A 21,197-nucleotide genomic window follows, 5' to 3' on the forward strand; every position below is an offset into this window, starting at 1 on the left:
AAATTAAATTAAAAATATATTTTAATTTTATAAAATATATTGACTTACTGACGTGAAATTAATAGAAAAATTATATTTATTTTAATTTTATAAATTTAATTATATAAATTATAAATATATTTTTATTTTAATTAAATATATAAATTTTATGAATTTCATTCCAATTAAAATCACACGATTAAGACTATGAGGACAAACAAGTTCTCAAGAAATGAAGAAATAGTTAATTCGATTGATCCAAAACTAAGCAACTTGGCTTAACACTGTGATCATCTTTATTATTGCAGACACCAATCAATTGTTCAAAGAAAATACTTCATTGATCTCGAACATTGTGCTACCTAGGGAGTGGCGGTTCTCATTGAAGAAGAGAACTTTGCAATATTTTGTTTCTGTAAAAGAAAACGATATCAGACTTTGGGACGTCAAACTATGAAAATGTTAAAATCCAATAATACGTTAAATGCACACACATATATATGACCTTATTATTATCATTATTACGTCGAATGGCTTCCTAAAGACTTCCACTGTTCCTCCATTAAGGAGAAATTGCCATCTTCTTCCACCTATATTTCATATTGAAAGAGCTACAGAGACCACCTTGCTCCACTGAAAGCTAGTGGGAACTTACATACATAATAAATATATATATCCTTTTCTTTTCCTAACCAATAAAAGGCGTTTATTATGGCCGAAACTGTCTCTTCAAACTTTATGCCAGTTGTTGCTTCAGATTTGGCCTTAATTTGATGAGGAATATTGGAAATGTTGACCTAACTATATATTCTTGTCATTCCAACTCATTTTGATAATCCCTCTCTCTATATATCTTCTAATTTTACATTAAACTATATTCGTTAGTCTTTGAACGAAAATTTTGTATCTATTTTAAATATATAAATTTATTTATATGCCGAATTAACGTACGAGTGACGTATATATTTATTATATTAAATAATTAAAAATATATCAATTAAAACACTCAATTATTTTATATGATGTATATATATAAGATAGGAATTGTTGTTTTCTAATAACAGGAAAATGTCTGTATATAATTATGCTTACAAATTAATGGAAATTAGAAAAGAAGACTAATTAAGGATAGATATCAGATTTAGGACTAGGACAAGGCATTATAAGTATAAATAGATAAGAAACAGGAAAAGAAAAGAAGGGTGTGGCAAAGGTTTCGAAAAACCACAGCCAATATAAGCAAGTCGTTCTCTCTCTCTCTAAAACTAACACAATATAAACTAACAAAAAGGCTATCATCTTTTCGTCTATTAATTAAAGGCTGAGTTCAGAGTACGGGAAGATGACTCACCGCAGGATCTCCTTCTTCCCGCTTCTTGTTACATTGCTATTTCTTGCTATTGCTCCTGCAAGAAACATTGCCGGCGAAAGTATATGTTCTCTCTCTCTCTCTCTCTCTCTCTCTCTCTCCTCTGCATGCAAGAAACTTGCTGCATCTTTTTGTTCTGTTAAAGCTGCAACATTGGCATTTGGTAACAGGCCTAATTAATCTGAGAATGCTTCTTTTTTTTGTTTTTCTTTGTTGTTATAACAGACTCTGTATCAACTGCATTCGGTTACCATGGATCAAATGGCCCTTCCAACTGGGGAAAGCTGAACCCGAATTTCACTTCATGCGGAAGCGGGAAATTGCAGTCTCCTATCAACATTAACAGGGACAGAACTGTTATTAACAAAAATTTGAAACCCTTGCTCAAGGGTTATAAACGTGCTAATGCTACTCTTGCCACAAATGGTGCCGTTGTTGGGGTTTGTGTTCTTCAACTTATGCAACCCTTTTCTTCTTAACTTTCCCGTTATATTGAAATGTTTATATTATTGGGAGACAAATATCCTTCTCAACCACCTCAGATAATAGCAGTTTTCTTTGCTAAAGAAATAATTGAAGATCGTCAGACTACTAATTCAATGGTATGGTCAAGTGCCTGACTACTGGCCCTCTTACATTGGATTTTTCTTTTCCATTGAAGAGAGTCAAATTAAAGGCTTTCATAAAAGAATTTTGAGATTAAAGTTTCTACGTGTCAAATCATAAATTAATAACTCCTAGAAGATGAAGTATTTATGTCATGAGGGTTAGACTTTTAATTAAAATTTATGTATATACCACGACTAATAGTAGAATAATATGTATGTATGAGTGTTTTATATTTTATTATTGGATGATTGATACATATGCTTTGTTATTGAATGATTCATACATATGCTTCATCATTTAAAACTAATAAATATATGTCAATTATCTATCGGTTTGATGTATAGGTGTTAATATACACCAAATTTAGGTACAAAAATTTCAAAATCTTAAATTAATAATGAAATTTTTCAGCTTTAAATTAATGATGTTCTATTGTGTGTCCACAAAGGCACTTGCTAGAGTCTTATATGGATAGTTCAGAGGCACCCGATGGAATCCTAGGGATCGACTCTTCTATTGATATTTGCTACTCGTTTTGTGATTTTATGCCTACACATTCATTAGCATCAGTCATAGTCTTTCGATTTTGAGAGATTTTATGCCTACATATTCATTAGTGTCAGTCGTAATCTTTCGATTTTGAGGGATGACAAAATTGATATCAAATTCTGGAATTTTGTCTTTTCTTTTTTTACCTAGATTACTTTAAATTTAGGATTGGGCCTGGTCATATTTGTCTTAGTGTTAAAACAGATTTTGCATCTCTAATAATCCACTGAGTATGAGTTGATAGCAAAAGTTCACATGAGCTAATAGGATAACAGAAGTTCACATGACTCTGAAAATTCTGTTCTGAACCAAGATTCCAAAAAATTAGATAATCATAAGTTTGTTGTCATCTACCAGACAGAGGTTGAGACATGAAACATGTTCGAAAAGTGGAAGGATTCTATATGTAATATAATGAATCATAAAGTAGAAAATATGCTCTCTTTTCTTTTTTCCCTTACAAGTCTTGCGAGTGCTAATAAATGATATGAATAAATGGTGTTGATGCAGGTGCATTATGAAAGTGATTGCGGAGGGATGAACATAAATAACAAAATGTATGCCTTGAAGCAAATGCACTGGCATTCTCCCTCCGAGCATATGATTGATGGGATCCAGTAATTTTCTGCTTTCTCTAATTATTATACAGGGTTGGAGTCTGCATTGCATGTTTGTGGAACAAAACTTGTTCTCTTTTCAAAGTATTTCCCTTTTCTTTAAAAAAAAAAAGGCCAAAATGAAATATAGTTAGATTATGAAGGGCTAAAAGTGCAAATTAAAATTGTTATTGAGAGACAAAAAGGTAATCAATTTCTTTGTGAAAACAGGTATCCTCTGGAGCTTCACATGGTCCACCAGTTAGGAGACGGCAGCTATTCTGTTATTGCAATCCTGTACCAATACGGTGAAGCTGATCCATATCTCGCCCAGGTATATACTTCCACAGTTTTATATACAAACATTTTTATTTTAAATCGCATATGATCCCATTTTTATGCACCGAATGATCCATCTTTTGGTTATAATGGAAAACGGATCCATTCAACAAGGACTACTTGTTTGCTTGACAAATCAATACATATAGTTTAGATAATTAGTAAAATTAAATATTATCAAAATAGCAATGTTAATTTTACTGATATAGTATTAACGTGGCATATATCTTGTGCACGTGGCAGATTTCTATACTTTTCCTTAAAACGCAACATATTAATACTTTAATTTTTCATCTTACTTTTTCTCTATTTAGAAGAATTTAAATAAAAGAGAAAAATAAAAGGATGGAAAATAGAAGATTCCAAAGAAAAGGGAGGAAATAAATGAAGAAAAATACGATTTGTATTTTCTCCTTATTTTCTTTCTTTTTAAAAGAATTCCTAAATATAGGATAAATATAAAATAAGGGAAATGGGTAAAAACAGATCCATTTCTCTTGAACGGAATCCAAAACTTGACTCCAACTTGCTAGTTAGCTAATTATGTTTATAATTGATCTGGGATTCGTGGGGAAGAGGATCAAGTTGGCTCTTCCGCAACAGCTTCCTTTAACCCTTTAGCGAAATGCGGCAAAAGATTGGAAAATCCATGGACCGACCGCATCATGTCCACCCGTAGGAACTATTCTGGCCTACTTAAAATGAATTAAGATTCTCTCCTGAAAGATTTATCATGGTCTTTATGAGTGAGTGCAGATTGAGAAAAGTCTGGATCAGCTGGCTGAGGAAGTGAATAAAGGTGGTAAAGAGGCTCAAGTCCCACTGGGTATAATCAATCCTAAAATCTTGAAGAGAAGTAGCCGTAGATTCTTCAGATATGTTGGCTCTCTTACCACTCCTCCATGCACAGAGGATGTCATCTGGAACATCATTCCAACGGTAATTAATTCATTAACTTTATGCATCTAATTAAACATATTACATATACATATATCTAACATTTATATACATTTGCAGGTAAGAACCGTATCAAAGAACCAGGTGCGAGCACTAAAAGCTCCATTGAACCAAGCTTACAAGAATAACTGCAGGCCTTTACAGTCCTTAAATGGCAGAAAAGTTGAGATTGCGCCAAGAGCTGATGCTTAAGTTAGCATCGTGATCATGATTAGTTAACTTCTATAATCCTGTTAATCCTTAATAAATATATATATATATATATATATGGACCAGTTTAGCATTCCTTCTAATCATTTTGCCTTTTCCAACTGTGTTTGTAGCAATATTTTGACCCTTAACCATTTCACTGTATGAACAGTTCTACTCTTGCCTAAATAATGAATAAGGCCAATGAGTTACTGCTTTATCTTCAGTTTCTGTAGACCTCAATTTAACATATGTAAAACCCAAATTTCTTTAATTGAGTTAACATCATTATACACTGTTGAAATATTGTATATGCAGCTTTTATCGTTATTAATTAAATTATGACTCGGACTCAGTGATTTCATCACACTTGAAAATGACTCTAGCTAGTACGATTTCCTCAAAGCTTTCACTAAAATTCATGTATTGTTTTAATTAAACGAGAATTAGTAACAAAAGGATTTTACTTAGTTATCAGTTCTTAGATATCAAAACACACATGAATGTTACGTATAGATAAGATTTTAGCAATAATCATCGCATCGTTGCTAATATCATTAAAAAAAATGCTCTATAATACATTGTGAAATTCAGTTTAAAAAAAAAAAGATTGTGCAATTAATTGAATGAACTAAGCAAAAAAAATAGCAAACCAATATTACTGGTGATAATATGTCAATTATGCTATAACATTTAAGGTAAAGTTTTAAAATCTATACTATGGTTTGGCCTTTTTATATTTAAAGGATTTTTTTTTTAATTTTTTAAATGCATTTAATATTTTTCTCATTATTTTTTTTAAATCAATAAAAAAAACTTTCACTAGAATAAAATTTGAACATTATATAACAAGAGATCACGAATAAACTCAAGTGATTCTTACCATGAACAAAAGCGAGCATAAAAATGAGAAGTTCCGGCTATAGCATTTTTTAGGTATAATTAAAGGTTTTTGTCATTTTTTAAATTGTGAATATTAATAGAAATATAATGTTGATAAAATAGATATTTTTAAGTAATTTAGGATACAACTATATATTTTGTGATCATAACAAATTGTTAAAATATTTTTTTTTATTTTAATCAAATTTAAAAAGTAATTTTTCTAAATGAAATTTTAATATTTATAAATTATATAATGCATTATTAGATACCACATTACTTATAAAATCATAATTTAATAATGGTTCAAGTTAAATATGTATTAAGTGAAAATTTTCTGAAACAACACAAATTCATGGGCCTCAATTCACCACTGTAATAATAAAACATAGCAAACATTAAAACTATGCATCAAGTAATTTCATTCAATTTGGCTTTCGATGGATGTGATTGATTTAGAGATGAAAAGGATTCAAGTAAGATTTTTAAAAGGAGTTAATACAATACAATAAACAAGATCACGAAGAAAAAGAAAAGAAAAAATCTAAGCATAAAATATTTCAAAAAGTACTCAAAGAAATATGTACGAAAGTTAATCATTAATAGAAAATATAAAAATCAAATTTAACAATTTAATTAAACGATGAGATTTTTTAAATAATTTATATATATTTATCACATCATCGGTCGACATATCTAATAAAAATGAGTCCATACCATATTAATGGTAATAACGTAATAGATTAAATCTACTTAATAAGGACAACAATCGAACGGGTATTTTTGAATATCCGATCGATCGAACAATAACAAGACAGATTCCAATAAATGAGTTTGAAATTTGATTTTACTATTCATGTCGAATTCAAATAGGTATTTTTGAATTAAGTTCTGATTCAAATATTTTTAAATTGGCAGAAAATTAACAACTCTTTTAATGTTTATTTGTATATTTTATATTATTAATATATTTAATTTTTAGAGTTAAAGAACTTAACATTATTAATATATAGGTTGGACTCAAATTTATTTACGTTGAATCTATAAATTGACATAATCATTTTTTAACAACCAAAATACGAATTGGTAGCCTAACACCCGATCCTTTTTCCTTTTAATGATAAATCCGTCAACTTGTTCAAATATCAATGAGGAAATTGTGTTGACGAAAGTTAAGTTCTCTAGTCGAGAAATTCAATATTCAATAACCTAAATTCGAAGCAAAGGAAACTTCAAGAACACGGGTTTGAGAGTTATCTCTGTCAATATTATATGGTAAAAATAATATTATTCTCTCATTCTGATTTTAAGAGAAAAGCAGACCAAGCATTATATTCTACATGAGCACACGTCATTATTATAATTTAAATTCACTTGATTGGATATGCAGCATGAACATCGAATGCCTCCCACAAGCGCTATAATAAGAGATCCAATCCAATAATTTGACTTGTTTTAGGAACTGTTTGAAGGCGATATATATTGTACCTTCTTCGGCTGACTGTTTGATGAATTCACAAAGGGCCGATGCCTGATAGGTAAAGGAGTCGTTATCAAAGACAATTTTGGTCAGTAAATTATTATAATTATACCAATTTTGATCAAGATTCTACCCATTTGGGCAGAGCACTGTTGCCTACCGCTGCACAGTAGTCAATAATGCCGATTGTCCTTGCAGGAATTCCTCGCTTCTCAGTCTCTCTTACCCCACCACCCCGACCCCATCTAAACGATACGACAAACCGCAAAATGCGAATATATATATTTTATATATTCCTTTAACAATTGTGTCATGGAAATATTGAATTATCCAATTACCGAAACCATCATTTAGATACTAATAGCACTGGAGCAATACAAATCGTCTTTACTTTTATTATTAATAACCAAATTTACACTCATATGTATTTACAAACCCTAATTACTTGACTTTCCAAAACAATAAAATCTAAAATCATTCGCCCGAAAAGTAAAATTCTTTTTAGAAAAGAGAAAAACAAAATTAATACGAGGGATAATAACTGTAGTTACCGCGCTAAATAGGAGACCGTTAATTCAACGTTGCCACGTCATGCCACCAACCATTTAAACAACACCTTACCCCTCCACACAATTACCCAATCACGATCGCGACCTCTTAGCTGGCCCCCACCCATTATCCCCCGTCATACGGAATTCCCATTCTAACGCCTCAGATCACGCCACCTCAATCCACGACTCCGATTTCCTGCCAGATGCAAACCGCTTCATTCCACCCAAACCAACCGGCTCAATACCACCAGTCGCCGGTTCAATTGGTGATGCGCCTCTTTCCCTCATCGGTAACCGATCTCTAATATCGCTCGTTTTCACTGTCGTCTTCTTTGAGCTTTCTTGCGACGCGTCCTTTCCTTTTTGTGACGAGTCTTTACCTTTTTTTGTAGCTCTAAAAATCGCTCGAAAACTAGCAAAGAATCCACTTCTTTGCTTTCTTTCAGGTCTTTCTCTCTTACCTCCGGTTTCATTTGACCGTCCAGATTGTTGCTGATTCTTTAGTCTTCGATTCCGATCTTTCTTCGATCTTACTCTTCCCATACAAGAAACTTTCGGCGACGATGGTTCGATCAGAGAAGAATCCGATTTGCTAACAGAGCCGGATCGTTTCGGAAACAATCTTGTGTTTGCTGGTTTACAGTGACGCCTCGCGTCAACAAAACAAGACTTTTGCGGCTTTGGTAAGCCGATAATTGATGGTTTTGACTTCAAGTTAGAGAATCTCTGTGAATTTGAGTTAGGGTTTATATTTGGATTCAAGTTAGTCGAATGAGAGTTTCCTTTTGTTGAATCTTTACGTTCGATAAAAGCGTTGCGGTCGAACCAGTCGTGCTCTGCGTCTTTTGATAGCCAGAATGACTCTGGCGGGAAATCCGGTGGGATTTCCGGTGGATCAGTTTCGTCGTTGTTGACGTTGTTGTGGTTGCTCTCTATGATAGTGATAGTGGTGGTGGCGGCTAGAGTTTCGCAGGCGATTTTATTATCGCAAGAAACGCCGGCGCAGGCTGAAACTAAGGTTTCAAGATCCACTTGTGGCATCGTCCGTACAGCTAAAGAAAAAGAACAGATGGTTATAGAGAGAGAGAGAGAGAGAGAAAAAGGACGGAAATAGGAATTCTAGAGAGAGAATTAAACTGAGAGTTGATAAAAGAATTGCAAGGATTTTTATAAGAGAAAATTATGGGAAGTGTGGTGTTTGGACTTTTTGGAATGGGGGAATTAAAATTTCAAATTGTTGACTCCTGCTTCTTTTAATTAATTCCGATAGAGCGAAACTAGAAGAAAAAAAAAAAAATCTTTTTCAAGAAGAAATTATGTTATTATTAATAGTGAAGTGATAAAGTTTTATTAGCATTAGTAAATAGGAGTTAAGCAAGTATCTATTTTCTGTCTTTTTGTATTTATTATTTATTATTTTTTTGAGTGTAAAATTTATATAAAATGGAGTATAAATATAAATTAACGGAATATATTTAAATATATTTTTATTATTATAAAATTAAATATCATTATTTTTAATAAGTATATACATAAAATTAACTTAAAACATACGGAATAGGAAAAGGCCGGAATTTCCTGTGTTTATTTATTTATTTATTTTGATTAGTTCTATACTTTTTGTTTTTTTCTTGTTAACAGCGCGGCTAACGATGCATGCTTTTGTAATGGCTCGGCTCACGAGCCATAACTCGCATAGGCTAATTGGCTTCCATGAATGGGAGCAAAAGTTTCAATTATTTAAGATAAGAAGTTAAGTAACTGTTGAAACTTATATTGTCTGTTTAACGTTCTGATTAATGCGGAAAACTCAAGTTTATTTATTTAATTAAATGCGTAACTCATTAGTTTTGTTAAGTTATTAGAATCTTTATTGATCAAAATGAATGATTTCCAAGATATTCATCTAAAGAAAGAATTCAATCGTGTGCTATATATTCAAAATGAACGATTTCCAACATATATTTCTTTTATTTTGTAGCAATTTATCTCTTTTTTTATATATGATATTTTCAAAACTATTTCAAATTCTTAAATTAGTAAAATATCTTTAAGATTATTTATTTACTTATTCATCACTAATATCACAAAATCAAATAAAATGTAGTAATATGCACAAAAATTAATATATTTTAGATTCAGTATCTGTCAAAAAATATATTAAATATAAATACATTTTTTAAAATATATCCAGCATATACATTTTTTTAGAAGAAACTAAATATGGATACTTTTATAAATAAATTTCCGTTTTAAATATTTTTGTCATTAACAATTTTTGTGAGTATTTTTATAATTATTTTATATTTTTATGATATTTATAAAAAAATCCAAGAATATATGTAAATCTACATAAAAAAATCGGTTGATAGTATATATTAATGTTTTAAAGAAAATGACAAAAACAGTTATAGCTGTTAGGACATGATAATGATAATTAAGTAGAATTCAATTGGTTGATATTTTCACTTAAATATCTAAAAAAGTTAATATTAATTTTATTATGAATATTACTATCTTTTAAAATATATAATAAATAAAAATTTTATTTTTTAAAAAGTTAAATTTTATACCAAATACTTTAATTTGTAGTTCTTTGATAGTTTTCTTTTGAAATTTAACTCAATAAAAATATATTTTTTAGAAAACTATTTATACCAAATAAGAGCATGCTTTTACTTTCACTGCAGTCCAAAGCTGCAGTTGTGCGTTAAAGAGGACTACACAATTAATGTGATCTTTTGCTTTCTTTGATCAAAAATTGTGAAAAAGGAAAAGAAAAAGAAAGGAAAACGAGATTTCTTCACACAATTATACCCGGTTTTCTTTAGATGAAAAAATAAAAATTAATTTTTTAATTGACTTAATTAAGATTTAATTTTAACACTTTATCATCTTAAAAAAAATTCAGTTCAATAAATTAATTATTTTTTAAAATAAATCGAGAGATATATTAACCATAACTGATGAAAAAATATTCAGTTACCAACAATAATTTTCTAATCGACCGGAATTCTTAAATTTTTCAATTATTCTACTCATAGTTTGAATAGTATTTTGATTAGTTATTAAATGACTAAAAGGTTAAAATCTATATAAATAAAATTTGAATCTTAATACCAATTATAGAAAATAAAATTACTTTATTTTAAACCGAGTTACTATTATATGCTTTTTTTTTTCAAATTGAATTTTCATGTTCCTGTAATTTTGTTTTGAGAAAAGAAGAAGATTGTAAAAGGGATGGAATATTAAGTTGCTTACTTAAAGATGTCAATAAGAAAAAGAACAAGATATCACCAAAAAGAAAAAACAACAATTAATGTGATATTTATTCCAATTGTTCTTTTTTATTCTTTTCTTTAATTCGGTGTTTTCCTCTGTTTTCTATTTTCAATTTTCCAAATGTTTGCCCTATTCCCTTTCCAAGAAAAAAGAAAAAAAAGAAGAAAATGATTGCATTATTCTCCTAGAAAAAAATTCAATAATATCAATGATTAAATAATTTTAGGACGTTGTAATTTTGATATTACTATATCACACTATATATATTTATGATGAAATTTAAATAACTCTATATAAATTTTAAATTAAAAATAATTATATATACTTTTAATTCTATAAGAAATTAATAAATAATTATATCACAATATATATATATATAATAAAATTTAAATAACTCTATATAAATTTTAATATTAAAAATAAAAATTCAAATACACTTACAATACTCTAAAAAATTAATGAATTACTATATCACACGGTATATATACATATTATTGAATTAGAATAACTTCATATAAACTTTTACAAAATTTAAAGACAAAAAACTAAAAGAAAAAGTATAGTACTTTTAATATTATTTTATTACTATTAATTGATGTGTTCATTATTATAGTACTTCATTGGTAGGATAATTGCAAGTGAATTATCTCATATGGTCAATATTTATTTTATATATTCAACTAATTATCTATTAAAATATTCATATATATATGTAATTAAGTTGTATTATTATTATTTTATTATAAATTTAAATTGTATATGATGTAAATAAAATTTTTGAGATATTTTGAGTTAAAAAAAAACTTATTCTTACTTTATTGCTAGTTATTCCAATATAATATATCAAGCAATGTAGAAAGATATTATTTATTTAATGTTTACTTACTATTAATATTTTATTCATTTTTATAATAAAAATTTAAAATTTATCTCTTTTTATATTTCTTTGTTGCTATATTTTTGAAAATATAAAAATATTTTTGCTATTATTTATTTTTATTCTTGTAAAGATTATTTATCTCATTCTTTTTGTTACTATATTTTTAAAATATAAAAGTATTTTTGCTATTATTTATTTTTATTCTTTTAAAGATTATTCATCTCATTATTATAGAGATTACTTTCATGAAATTTATGAATGAATACTGAGGTCTCCTCAATATCTTTTGTACTAATATTTGTAATATTATTATTAATTTTATGAATTGAATTACACGATATATTACTATTCTTTTTATATTTTTGATTAGTTATTTTATAATTAAACTGCAAAAATAATATAAAATCAAATCTAAAGTTTTCATATTCCAAAAAGGAACATCACATTAATTTACTGTGCATGCAGAAAAACTATTCTTTCAGGAATTATAATTACTTAATAGATAATATACTATAATATTCAATGACCAAACACTACAATTAATCCACCCCTATGCATATGATATTCTTTTTTTTTTTTTTAATTAAATTGACCCCTATTATAAACTTTAATTTTATTTTTTAATTAAAAAGTTATTCTCTATCTAACTAATTTAATTTTACTTGCTCCACTATTAATTCCAAATTTATTAATGATTCACCTAATTTTCATGCTCCGAATCCAAGAACCAGAATCATGATCATCACTGTTTTTTATTTCGTCAACTGTACACTTGGAATATTCACTGTTAACTTAGTTTTAATTGATAGAAATAATATAATATTTTAAATTATATGTCTTCAGGGTCCAACGGTTGAATTGTACCTTATGATTTATTACATAAAATTAATGATTTTTTATCTTAAACCAAAAAAAAAAAAGAAAAAAAGTTTTTAAATACCTAATTCTTTTTATGTCATGCACTATTTTAATTTAATTAACTGAAAGGGAAAAAAATGAGAGAATTTATAGCTTTATTTTAAGATTGTTTTTGTTAAGTATTTTATAGGATTATTGGGCATATCTTGATTGCTTACTTAAAACATTAAGCCTATATTTTATTGGTTAATGCTTTCCATGAAGATTGGCTGTGTGATTAGGTGTTAAGTTGGCAATGGTTGGCACATTGAAGGAATCTCATTAGAAACCAATTAGTAAGGTATAACCACAGGACCAAAACATATTATAAAATTACAAATAAAAAAAAAATATATTACACAATCATTTGGAAACATTATACGATAATGAAATGTAAGCACATGACATGATCAGTCTCTGATATTAGCCCTAATTATTCAAAATTCTTGCAATTCCATTAAAAAGAATAATAGAATTACAAAAAAAAAAAAAAGATGAACGATTACAATAGTGAGAAAATAACTTTTAAATAAATAAAATGGCCATACTCAACTATTCGTCAGCTAAATCTACTTGTTGTACAAAATGACAAGATGGGCATTCTCCTGAACATAAAATAGAGTGCCTGCCCATCAACAGATTGATCTTATTATTATTCTGTCAACTCCATCCTGAGGAACAGATGCCCACAAATTAATTGACAACTGCAAATGAATGAAATAAAAGCTTAATTTTGTGGCAATGACCAATCGATCGACAAAACAAGACCATGCATGTGATGTGTTTCCATGTATGAATTTTCCATTATTATTATTATTATGTAAGATTCAAGATGTCCAGCCAAGTTATGAGTAATGTCGTGCAACAACTTCATCATATTCCTTCTTCTCCATTCCTCTATACTTCCTCCTTAAATTATTTTTCTTCAGATTTCTCATCATTCATCAATGGCAATCATATAAAACTCATCTACCTTCTTCTGAGGTGCTAGTAGTTAAAGTTAAATTTTTAACGGTCTTAGATAATTAGATTATTTTGCAGTAATTTTATCTAATATATTTTAAGTTAATTAAAAATTACCTTCTTATGCAGTTGACACATGCTCTTGTGTTTCCTAATAAATAAAAAAAGACTTAGATATCATTAAAATTCTCAATGTATAGAGAAAATATATTCACCATATTCTATATCTACAAAATCTAACCAATAACTGTCAATAAATTAGTAGTTGGTCATTGCATCTATCTGAAAGGGTAGCATATCAACAATGAAAATTAACTTTTATATATATATACAATTATTAAAAAATGATATCAACTTTATTCAAATAAAAATAATTTGTGTAAAAAATAAATAAAAAGTAGAAAAGGGAAAAGGGAGGAATAGGTTCACATGCATGTTACATAGGCTGTTTTGTTATTATTATTATTAGTAATCATGGGATTTGTCCTTATATTATCATTTCATTTCAAGTTTTTTCATAACATATGTAATGCTCAAATTGAACAAAGCATGCATGCCCAACTTCTTCTGCTTGCTTTACCATTTCACCTGATTTTTTATTTTTTATTTTTTGTTTAAATAAGCAAGAGTGAACCATGTTATTTGTCATACTTGTAATTCTTTATCTATCCTTTTCCTTGATTGAAATTTGGTTATTAATTTAATTAAATTACATTAAGAGTTAAATATTAAAATGGTTAAATAGATAAAGGTCAAAATATTCAGATATGCAAATTTTAACCTTTTTATTTACTTAAATCTGGCAGATTATGATGTTTTGCTCATCTTTTAGCATGGAAAAATGAAATGATGAAAATTAGCCTAAAGAAACAAGCACTGCCTTGTCGATAATAATAATAAAAGTGTTACGAGGAGACAATAACTTATGAAGTACAACATCATCTTCGTTCAACTTTCTAATCATGCTTTGTCTTCTTCATTATACACTTATGTCCAATTGCCTGCCAATTAACCCATTAATTCATACAAAGAAAAGTTCCAAATTCAAATATCCTTGTCTTAATTCAAACATATACTTATTTTTAGTTGGCTTGTGGAATAATGATAAATATTAATAAAATTAACTACGAAATTAATGACATATTTATTAACTAATATATATTAACCGCGTATAAATTAAAAATAAATTATTTTTTTAAACCGGAGTAACTAGTATATTATAGGGTCTTAGCAGATGATTTGGTGAAATCTTAAATGTGCACAGCTTTAGAAAGCATCATTCAATGAGATAATATATGATTGTAAATGGTGCTAGTAATACTATTAATTTCTTTTTTCTTTTGAGGTTGAGTTAATAGTTACTTTGAAAAGGAGATAAATTGGAAATTTATTAATAAGTAAAAAGAAATTATTTTATAATTTTCATTAATAATATTAAAGCAACTTTTATTCACGTAAATATTACATAACAATAATTTTTATTTATAAACACAAAAGATTTCAAAAATCTCCAAAAAGAATTCTATTATTAAAAATTAATAAGTATAACTTAATATGAAAGATAAAAATAAATATTGAGTATCAGGAGGTACATATAAACTAGCTTATTCCTGACAATTATCTATTATACTGATGAAGCAATAAATTGTAATTCTAAAGAAAGAATTATTCACTCAATGATACTAAATCATATATCAATTTTATAGGTATTTTTTAACGAATCTAATTATTTGAATATCCAATTAAATTTCTTCACAACTTTAGTAAACTCCACAAATGAAAAACCATAAAATTTCTATCAAAGAACAACTCAACACAATCTCAACAAATTTAAGATCATAAATATCATATTAAAATTTTAGTGAAAATTGTTAATATAATTACCAAAATCGGATAATATTTAAAAAAAAAAAAACTAATTAATTGAGCTTTCATTATAATTTAATCTGTGCATTCATGTCTCAGGTGATGTCACTCAATACCAGTATCGAAAAGTCATGCCTTTTCTTTTTTAAGACGAGATTTTAAAATTTTATTTTTAAAAACTTAAATTTTAAAATTTATCATCAAACAATTATAAAACTGCAAATTTTCTTTTTCTAAAGGAGAAACGATATCTGAAGCTCTGAAGTGGAGTTAAGCCAAGTCAATCCAAGCCAAGCCAAGCCATGAGTTCTGCAAGATTTTTGTTTTATATATTAATGTGATAGATGAAGGAGCAATTGAGCAAAAGTGGAAGGAGAAATTGAGCAAAAGCGGAAGAAGAGTGGGGACTGCGGCGGCGGCGGTGGCGGTGGTGGTGGGATTAGAGATAAATGAATTTAAGGAAAAGTCAAAACACGTTGTTGTTCCTGACAGGCGTAACCTTTTCTATTCTATTGGTTCCCACAGAAACAAATTTAAGCCGCCGCCAAAAAAGTTTATGCACAAAAAAATAAATAAATAAAACTATCTTTAAGCTTCTCGAACATTTATACACTTAAATGAAGGTTTCTCCTTCCTTCCTTCTTTTTAAATGGATAAATATTTGTTGGTTAATTCTTATCTATGTTTGTTCCCGCCAGGTTATATTTTAATATTTAATAATGTATATATATTTATTTATTTAAAATAAATATATATATATTAATCAGTTTGATATTTAAATATATTTATTTATATTTTTTAATAATTTACAAATCTATTAAATAATTTAATTTAATTTAATCACTTTTAATAACTAATAAAAGAACTGCTTTCGTTTCTCTTTGAATCTTTAAGCCTTATTTTACTAACAAGATTTATCACCACTTTAGCTACTTTAGCGGCTTGGCTAATTACTTGTAATTTCCGGTTATTTCATTTTCTGATGTTAGCAATGTATAGTGATCAAATATGATTATTTTCTTCTCAAGATCTTTTGCTTCTTTTTTTTTTATCATGTGGGGAATTTTTATAAATTTTATTTTACTTTCATTATATTTTTTATTTTATTAATATTTATAAATGAATAAAATAAGATTAGAAAAAAATATTATTGCCTTTTTTATTTTTTAAAATAATACTTAATTCAAAATTAATATATTTTTCTAAATTGACGCTTATTTTATATTGACTTAGAAAATATTGTGATCTCTTGCATTTCATTAATATTCCTGTCATTATTTATTCTTATTACGTAAAAATTAAAATTATGCTAAACAAGTGCTTTAACTTAAAGTAAGCAAATGCAACTGGATTTACCTAATATACATGAATCAAATATAGTGGAATGGATGAATGGCTTACTGCTGTCAAATGATTTAGAGTATGTGGAGCATGTTTGTATGGTTCTATAGGAGATTTGGTGTGCTAGAAATAATGCTTTATGGTCAAATGTGCAGCCTTTATTGCTTCAATTTGTAAATGGTTGTTTGAGTTTGTTGTTGCAATTTAAAGAAGCTAGGAAGAGTGGTTATACTGGTTTTCACGGGACTCCAAATTCTGAAACGATGCATTGGACCAGACCTGATGTTGGTGTTTTTAAGATCAATCTGGATTTGGATGGTTTTACGTGACCATGAGGGACAAGCTTTGGCTGGTGTGACGGTGCAGGTGGCTGGCAGGTGGGAGGCTCGACTTGCAGAGGCTTATTGTTTGAAAGAAGTCTAGGGTTGGGTGAAAAGAAGAGATCTGGGCAATATTTTGATTGAGATAGACTTAAAACTTGTAGTTGACAGTTTCAATGGTTATGCAGCTGATGTTTTCAGAGTTTGGTGTTATAATTCAGCAGTGCAGAAATCTTACTTGTTCTTGTATTTCTGTTAGTATTGAATTTGTAAAGCTACAAGCAAATGCAGTCGCTCATGTTTTGGCAAAATCGGCTGATTTTGGTGCTTGTTATAATGAGTGGCATGAGGCTCCTTTGCTCATAAAGGATCTTTTGCAAACTGATATTAACGTTTCTGCATAATGAAATTGTATTATGATTTCAAAAGAAAAACTTAATAGTAAATTGATACCTCTTCAATAATGAGCTTTACAAATTAAATATTTTAGAGGAAGAGGATTCATTTCAGTTTAAACTTGAGAAAATTTAAAATGTGTTTTGGAAAATGATTTTATTTGTAATCTTATCCTTGTCGATGGGCAACGACCCAATTACCAATGCTAAAAACATGTGTATATTAATATTGGCACTTTCATGTGTTTGCCTCATATATATATATAAAAAGTAAATAAAAAGTAGTGGCCTCGCTTAAAAAGATTAATTTGAATATAGATAGTATTCAAGGGTCGCACCACTAAAAAAAAATGTAAGCTAGTGCCTCATGAAAATAAAAGAAACAATAATTCATATAACAGGTTCCTAGTTCATGGCTCCTCGCTCTAAATTATCAAAAGAAAATTTATTTAAAAAAATAAATAAAAGTGAAAAAGGTGTTCTAGAAGTTTATTCATGTTTATTTATAGAAAACATTTAAATATCTCATTTTATTCTGGTTTTAATTTTTGTTCCTATAATAATTATATTTTTTTAATATCTTAATATTAAAAATTAATTCTATATAAATATTATATGTCACGTCATATAAATAAAAATTAGATACATAAAAAATGGATATCTTTTCTTTTCTTTTTATTAAAAATTCATCGAATGGATGGTCGCAATTTAATAATTTTAAATGAATTGTTTCTAAGGATTGCATCTAACCTAATACCTCTATGGTCGAATATGTTGCACCACATGAAACATAAGCTTAAATAAATATGATCACTTTATTAATTTACATAAATTATATTTCATGCATAGCTTTTATTTTTAATTCACAGAAAGCCTAATAAATTTTAAATTATATAATAAAAATAATTATTTTTGATATTCATCGTAAAAAGTAAAACACTCATCTATTGTAAAGATAATAATGACATACAATTAAATTTTTGTCGGTAGAGCTAAAACATAAATGGAATATAAACATTAAAAGTTAATTAAAACCATAGCAAATTTATAAGAAGTTAACTTTTAGAGGGATCAAATAAGTTGGCCTCCATTGGGTCCAAATAGATACGCCATCGCTCAAATACTTTCCATTAATCTTTAATCAGTCTTCAATCTTTCTTATATATATAAACGTATTGGGTCAAATTATAATTTTCGTTTATGGGTATAAATTTATTGGAATATATATTAGTTAGCATATATTAACAGGCAATTTATTAATAAATCAGAATGGACATGTAAAGAAAATTCATATAATTCTTATCGTTATCCTAATAAAATAAATGAGGAAAACAATGTTCCAAAGTCAATATAATTAGAGTAGACTCAGGGGTTGATTTTTGTTTTTCAAGCTAAAGATATCATTAGTGAAGACAATTGTGTTCTTGAAGATGTATATTAGGGTAGTTGAGATTTCATTTTTCATTTTTTTCTGGTCTTATGTTGAAACTGAAATAATTTCATTGGAATATGGAAGGTGGAACGAAAGTGATGGGATTAGGAAAAGTATAGTTGATATAGTGGAAATAATTAATTTTATCAATTCTTTAATTCATTTCCTTTTTTTTTTTTTTTGTTCCTATACTAATGCAATTTACAAAATTAAGTAATCAATACATGTAATAAATTCTTGTATGAACCACAAATTCAAATTACAGAATTAAAAATGCTTCATGTTGATAAAAAGAAAATATGCATTTGGTGAAGGAAACCAATTAGAAATTGAGCTCTTGTAAACAAAATAATTATTATTTGGATCTAATTTTCAATTTGTTTAAGATTTAATTTATTTATTTGAACACATTCAGATCCAATTACTATTCACATATTACTTGAATTTTCCTAGATTCAATTATTATTTTGTGCTGTGTCTATCCCATCTGGTATCTATAGCTAATAGTCTATTTAATTTTTTAACAAATAAAATAATGTATTATAATAATAATATAAAAGTATATTATAAAATGCAAATCAATTTAATGAAAATCAGAAATACAAATAAAATATTATATCAAAGTGAATGCTTACTCTTCCTGGATGTAAAATTTAAACTCTACTCAAAGGTTTCGAGGACAAAAGGCTTACTTGAGTATGGTCAGAGAACCTTACTAACTAATGTGAGCTACCATGTCATGTTAGAACTTCTAGAAGACGAAACTTTGTAACTGAGTTCGAATCTCCAAGTATGAACAAGGTACCAACTCTCTAATTATAAACCTCTTAATTATTTAATTAAATTTAAAGTTTTCTAACTCGTATGATTAAAAATATTATTATATGTTATGTTACTCTAATATTACTCTAATTCATAAAAAATATTGTAACGAAAATGAAGAGTACAGCAGTGTATTATTATTTTGTTTGACCCACATATAGTCTTATTTCAACAAAGATTGAAACTGAAACCAATTTACATGCAACTTAGTTTCTATAAATACTTAGGGTAATTTTTATAGAAAATTAATAAACCAACTCTCGTTTCTCAAGCAGTTGGAAAATCAATTGAAACAGTCTTAATTGGCATTACATTGAGTCAATAATTCAATTACTGTAAAACTCCAAGCAATTTAATGGTATTTGTATGTATATGCACAAACAAACAAGATTCCTGACAACCCTTATTTCCCAGGGCTCCTGCCAAGCAATTTTAGTATGTAAAATAAGCCTCTAGAAGATGTATGTATCTTTTCCAAATGAAGCTGAGCCCTGATAAGGACATCTTAAGGAGGCCAATATCTAATTGATCTCTTTTTTATTTATTTATTTATGTTATGGACTCATTATACAAATAAATATTAAGATACTTGTTACTTTCTTTGATTAAGCTAATTAACTTTAAGAAGTTGCAATAGAATAATGAGAGAACAATGCGGGTGATACTTTTCTTTCTCGCTCTATTAATTAGTTTAATGAAATCAACAATTTAAATAAATTGAAGGTCAACAATGTAATGAGAATAGGAGACTTAAAAGAAAGAAAAGCCAGCCAAATTTGCTTTAACTTTAGGCTAATAATATGTGGAAATGGTTTCTAGAATTTGACATTCAAATTGAATTGTCCAAAGTTCCATTTATAAGTTTAAATAAGAGTTTTTTTTTTAGATATTCAAACAAGAGGTGGTTTATTATTTGTAACATAAACTTATATAATAAAGTAATAAGTAAATGTCACCTAAAAAAGAAAAGTAACAAGTGAATGGGACCTCATAATTTTTTTTTCCTTTCTTTTATCTTTGGTAATTTTATTTTTATTTTTCTATTATTTTCCCTCAAGTTTATTCTTTTAGTATGTATATATCTACAGTTAATTAAGAACAATGTCGGATAGACTTATTATGCTTGATAAAACACTTTTAAGAATTTTATCACAGTTGTATATTTAATGGTTAAACTAGAAGAGACTATTATCATTTTATTCATGTGTTATTTTTTTTTTTAATTTTATAATGTTCTTCTTTCTATATATTCTTTAATTAATGGTGCTTGGACTCTTTTAGGAATTGAGACATTGAATGTGAAACACAATTCCATCCTACTTGGTCCAAACTCAAAAATTATTGACCTACTCTATTTTAATTTTTAATTTTTAGTGAAGTTTGAATTCTGATGGTTATTTCTAACCGGTCTCATTTTAGCAATAGATTAAGACATGAGAATGATTCTTTTTATTTTTATTTTTTATGGTAATGAAATTTTAATATATGTCAATTGG

At 27.7% G+C, this 21,197-nt stretch overlaps 2 protein-coding genes across 2 annotated transcripts; one reads left to right on the forward strand and one right to left on the reverse strand.

The window, feature by feature from the left end:
* Positions 1 to 1,160: 1,160 nt before the first annotated feature.
* LOC8267173 (alpha carbonic anhydrase 1, chloroplastic) lies at positions 1,161 to 4,891 on the forward strand. The gene is made up of 6 exons (XM_002528712.4): positions 1,161 to 1,409; positions 1,574 to 1,788; positions 3,017 to 3,123; positions 3,334 to 3,436; positions 4,198 to 4,380; positions 4,459 to 4,891. Exons 1-6 carry the CDS (start codon positions 1,322 to 1,324, stop codon positions 4,588 to 4,590), a joined length of 828 nt encoding a protein of 275 aa, XP_002528758.2. The 5' UTR covers positions 1,161 to 1,321; the 3' UTR covers positions 4,591 to 4,891.
* A 2,425-nt stretch (positions 4,892 to 7,316) lies between these two features.
* LOC8267174 lies at positions 7,317 to 8,698 on the reverse strand. Its single transcript, XM_002528713.4, has one exon. The coding sequence runs from the start codon at positions 8,539 to 8,541 to the stop codon at positions 7,666 to 7,668; it is 876 nt and encodes a 291-aa protein (XP_002528759.1). The 5' UTR covers positions 8,542 to 8,698; the 3' UTR covers positions 7,317 to 7,665.
* Between the last annotated feature and the right edge of the window lie 12,499 nt (positions 8,699 to 21,197).

This window comes from Ricinus communis, chromosome 10, assembly GCF_019578655.1.
Source record: "Ricinus communis isolate WT05 ecotype wild-type chromosome 10, ASM1957865v1, whole genome shotgun sequence".
In the NCBI taxonomy this organism is placed as follows: domain Eukaryota; kingdom Viridiplantae; phylum Streptophyta; class Magnoliopsida; order Malpighiales; family Euphorbiaceae; genus Ricinus; species Ricinus communis.

Bases quoted from the DNA above. Each gene is read 5' to 3' on its own strand.
- LOC8267174 (XM_002528713.4), bottom strand. From the start codon at position 8,541: ATGCCACAAGTGGATCTTGAAACCTTAGTTTCAGCCTGCGCCGGCGTT.
- LOC8267173 (XM_002528712.4), top strand. From the start codon at position 1,322: ATGACTCACCGCAGGATCTCCTTCTTCCCGCTTCTTGTTACATTGCTA. The intron at 1,789-3,016 runs GTTTGTGTTCTT...GTGTTGATGCAG, and splicing joins CAAATGGTGCCGTTGTTGGG to GTGCATTATGAAAGTGATTG. The intron at 3,437-4,197 runs GTATATACTTCC...GAGTGAGTGCAG, and splicing joins CTGATCCATATCTCGCCCAG to ATTGAGAAAAGTCTGGATCA.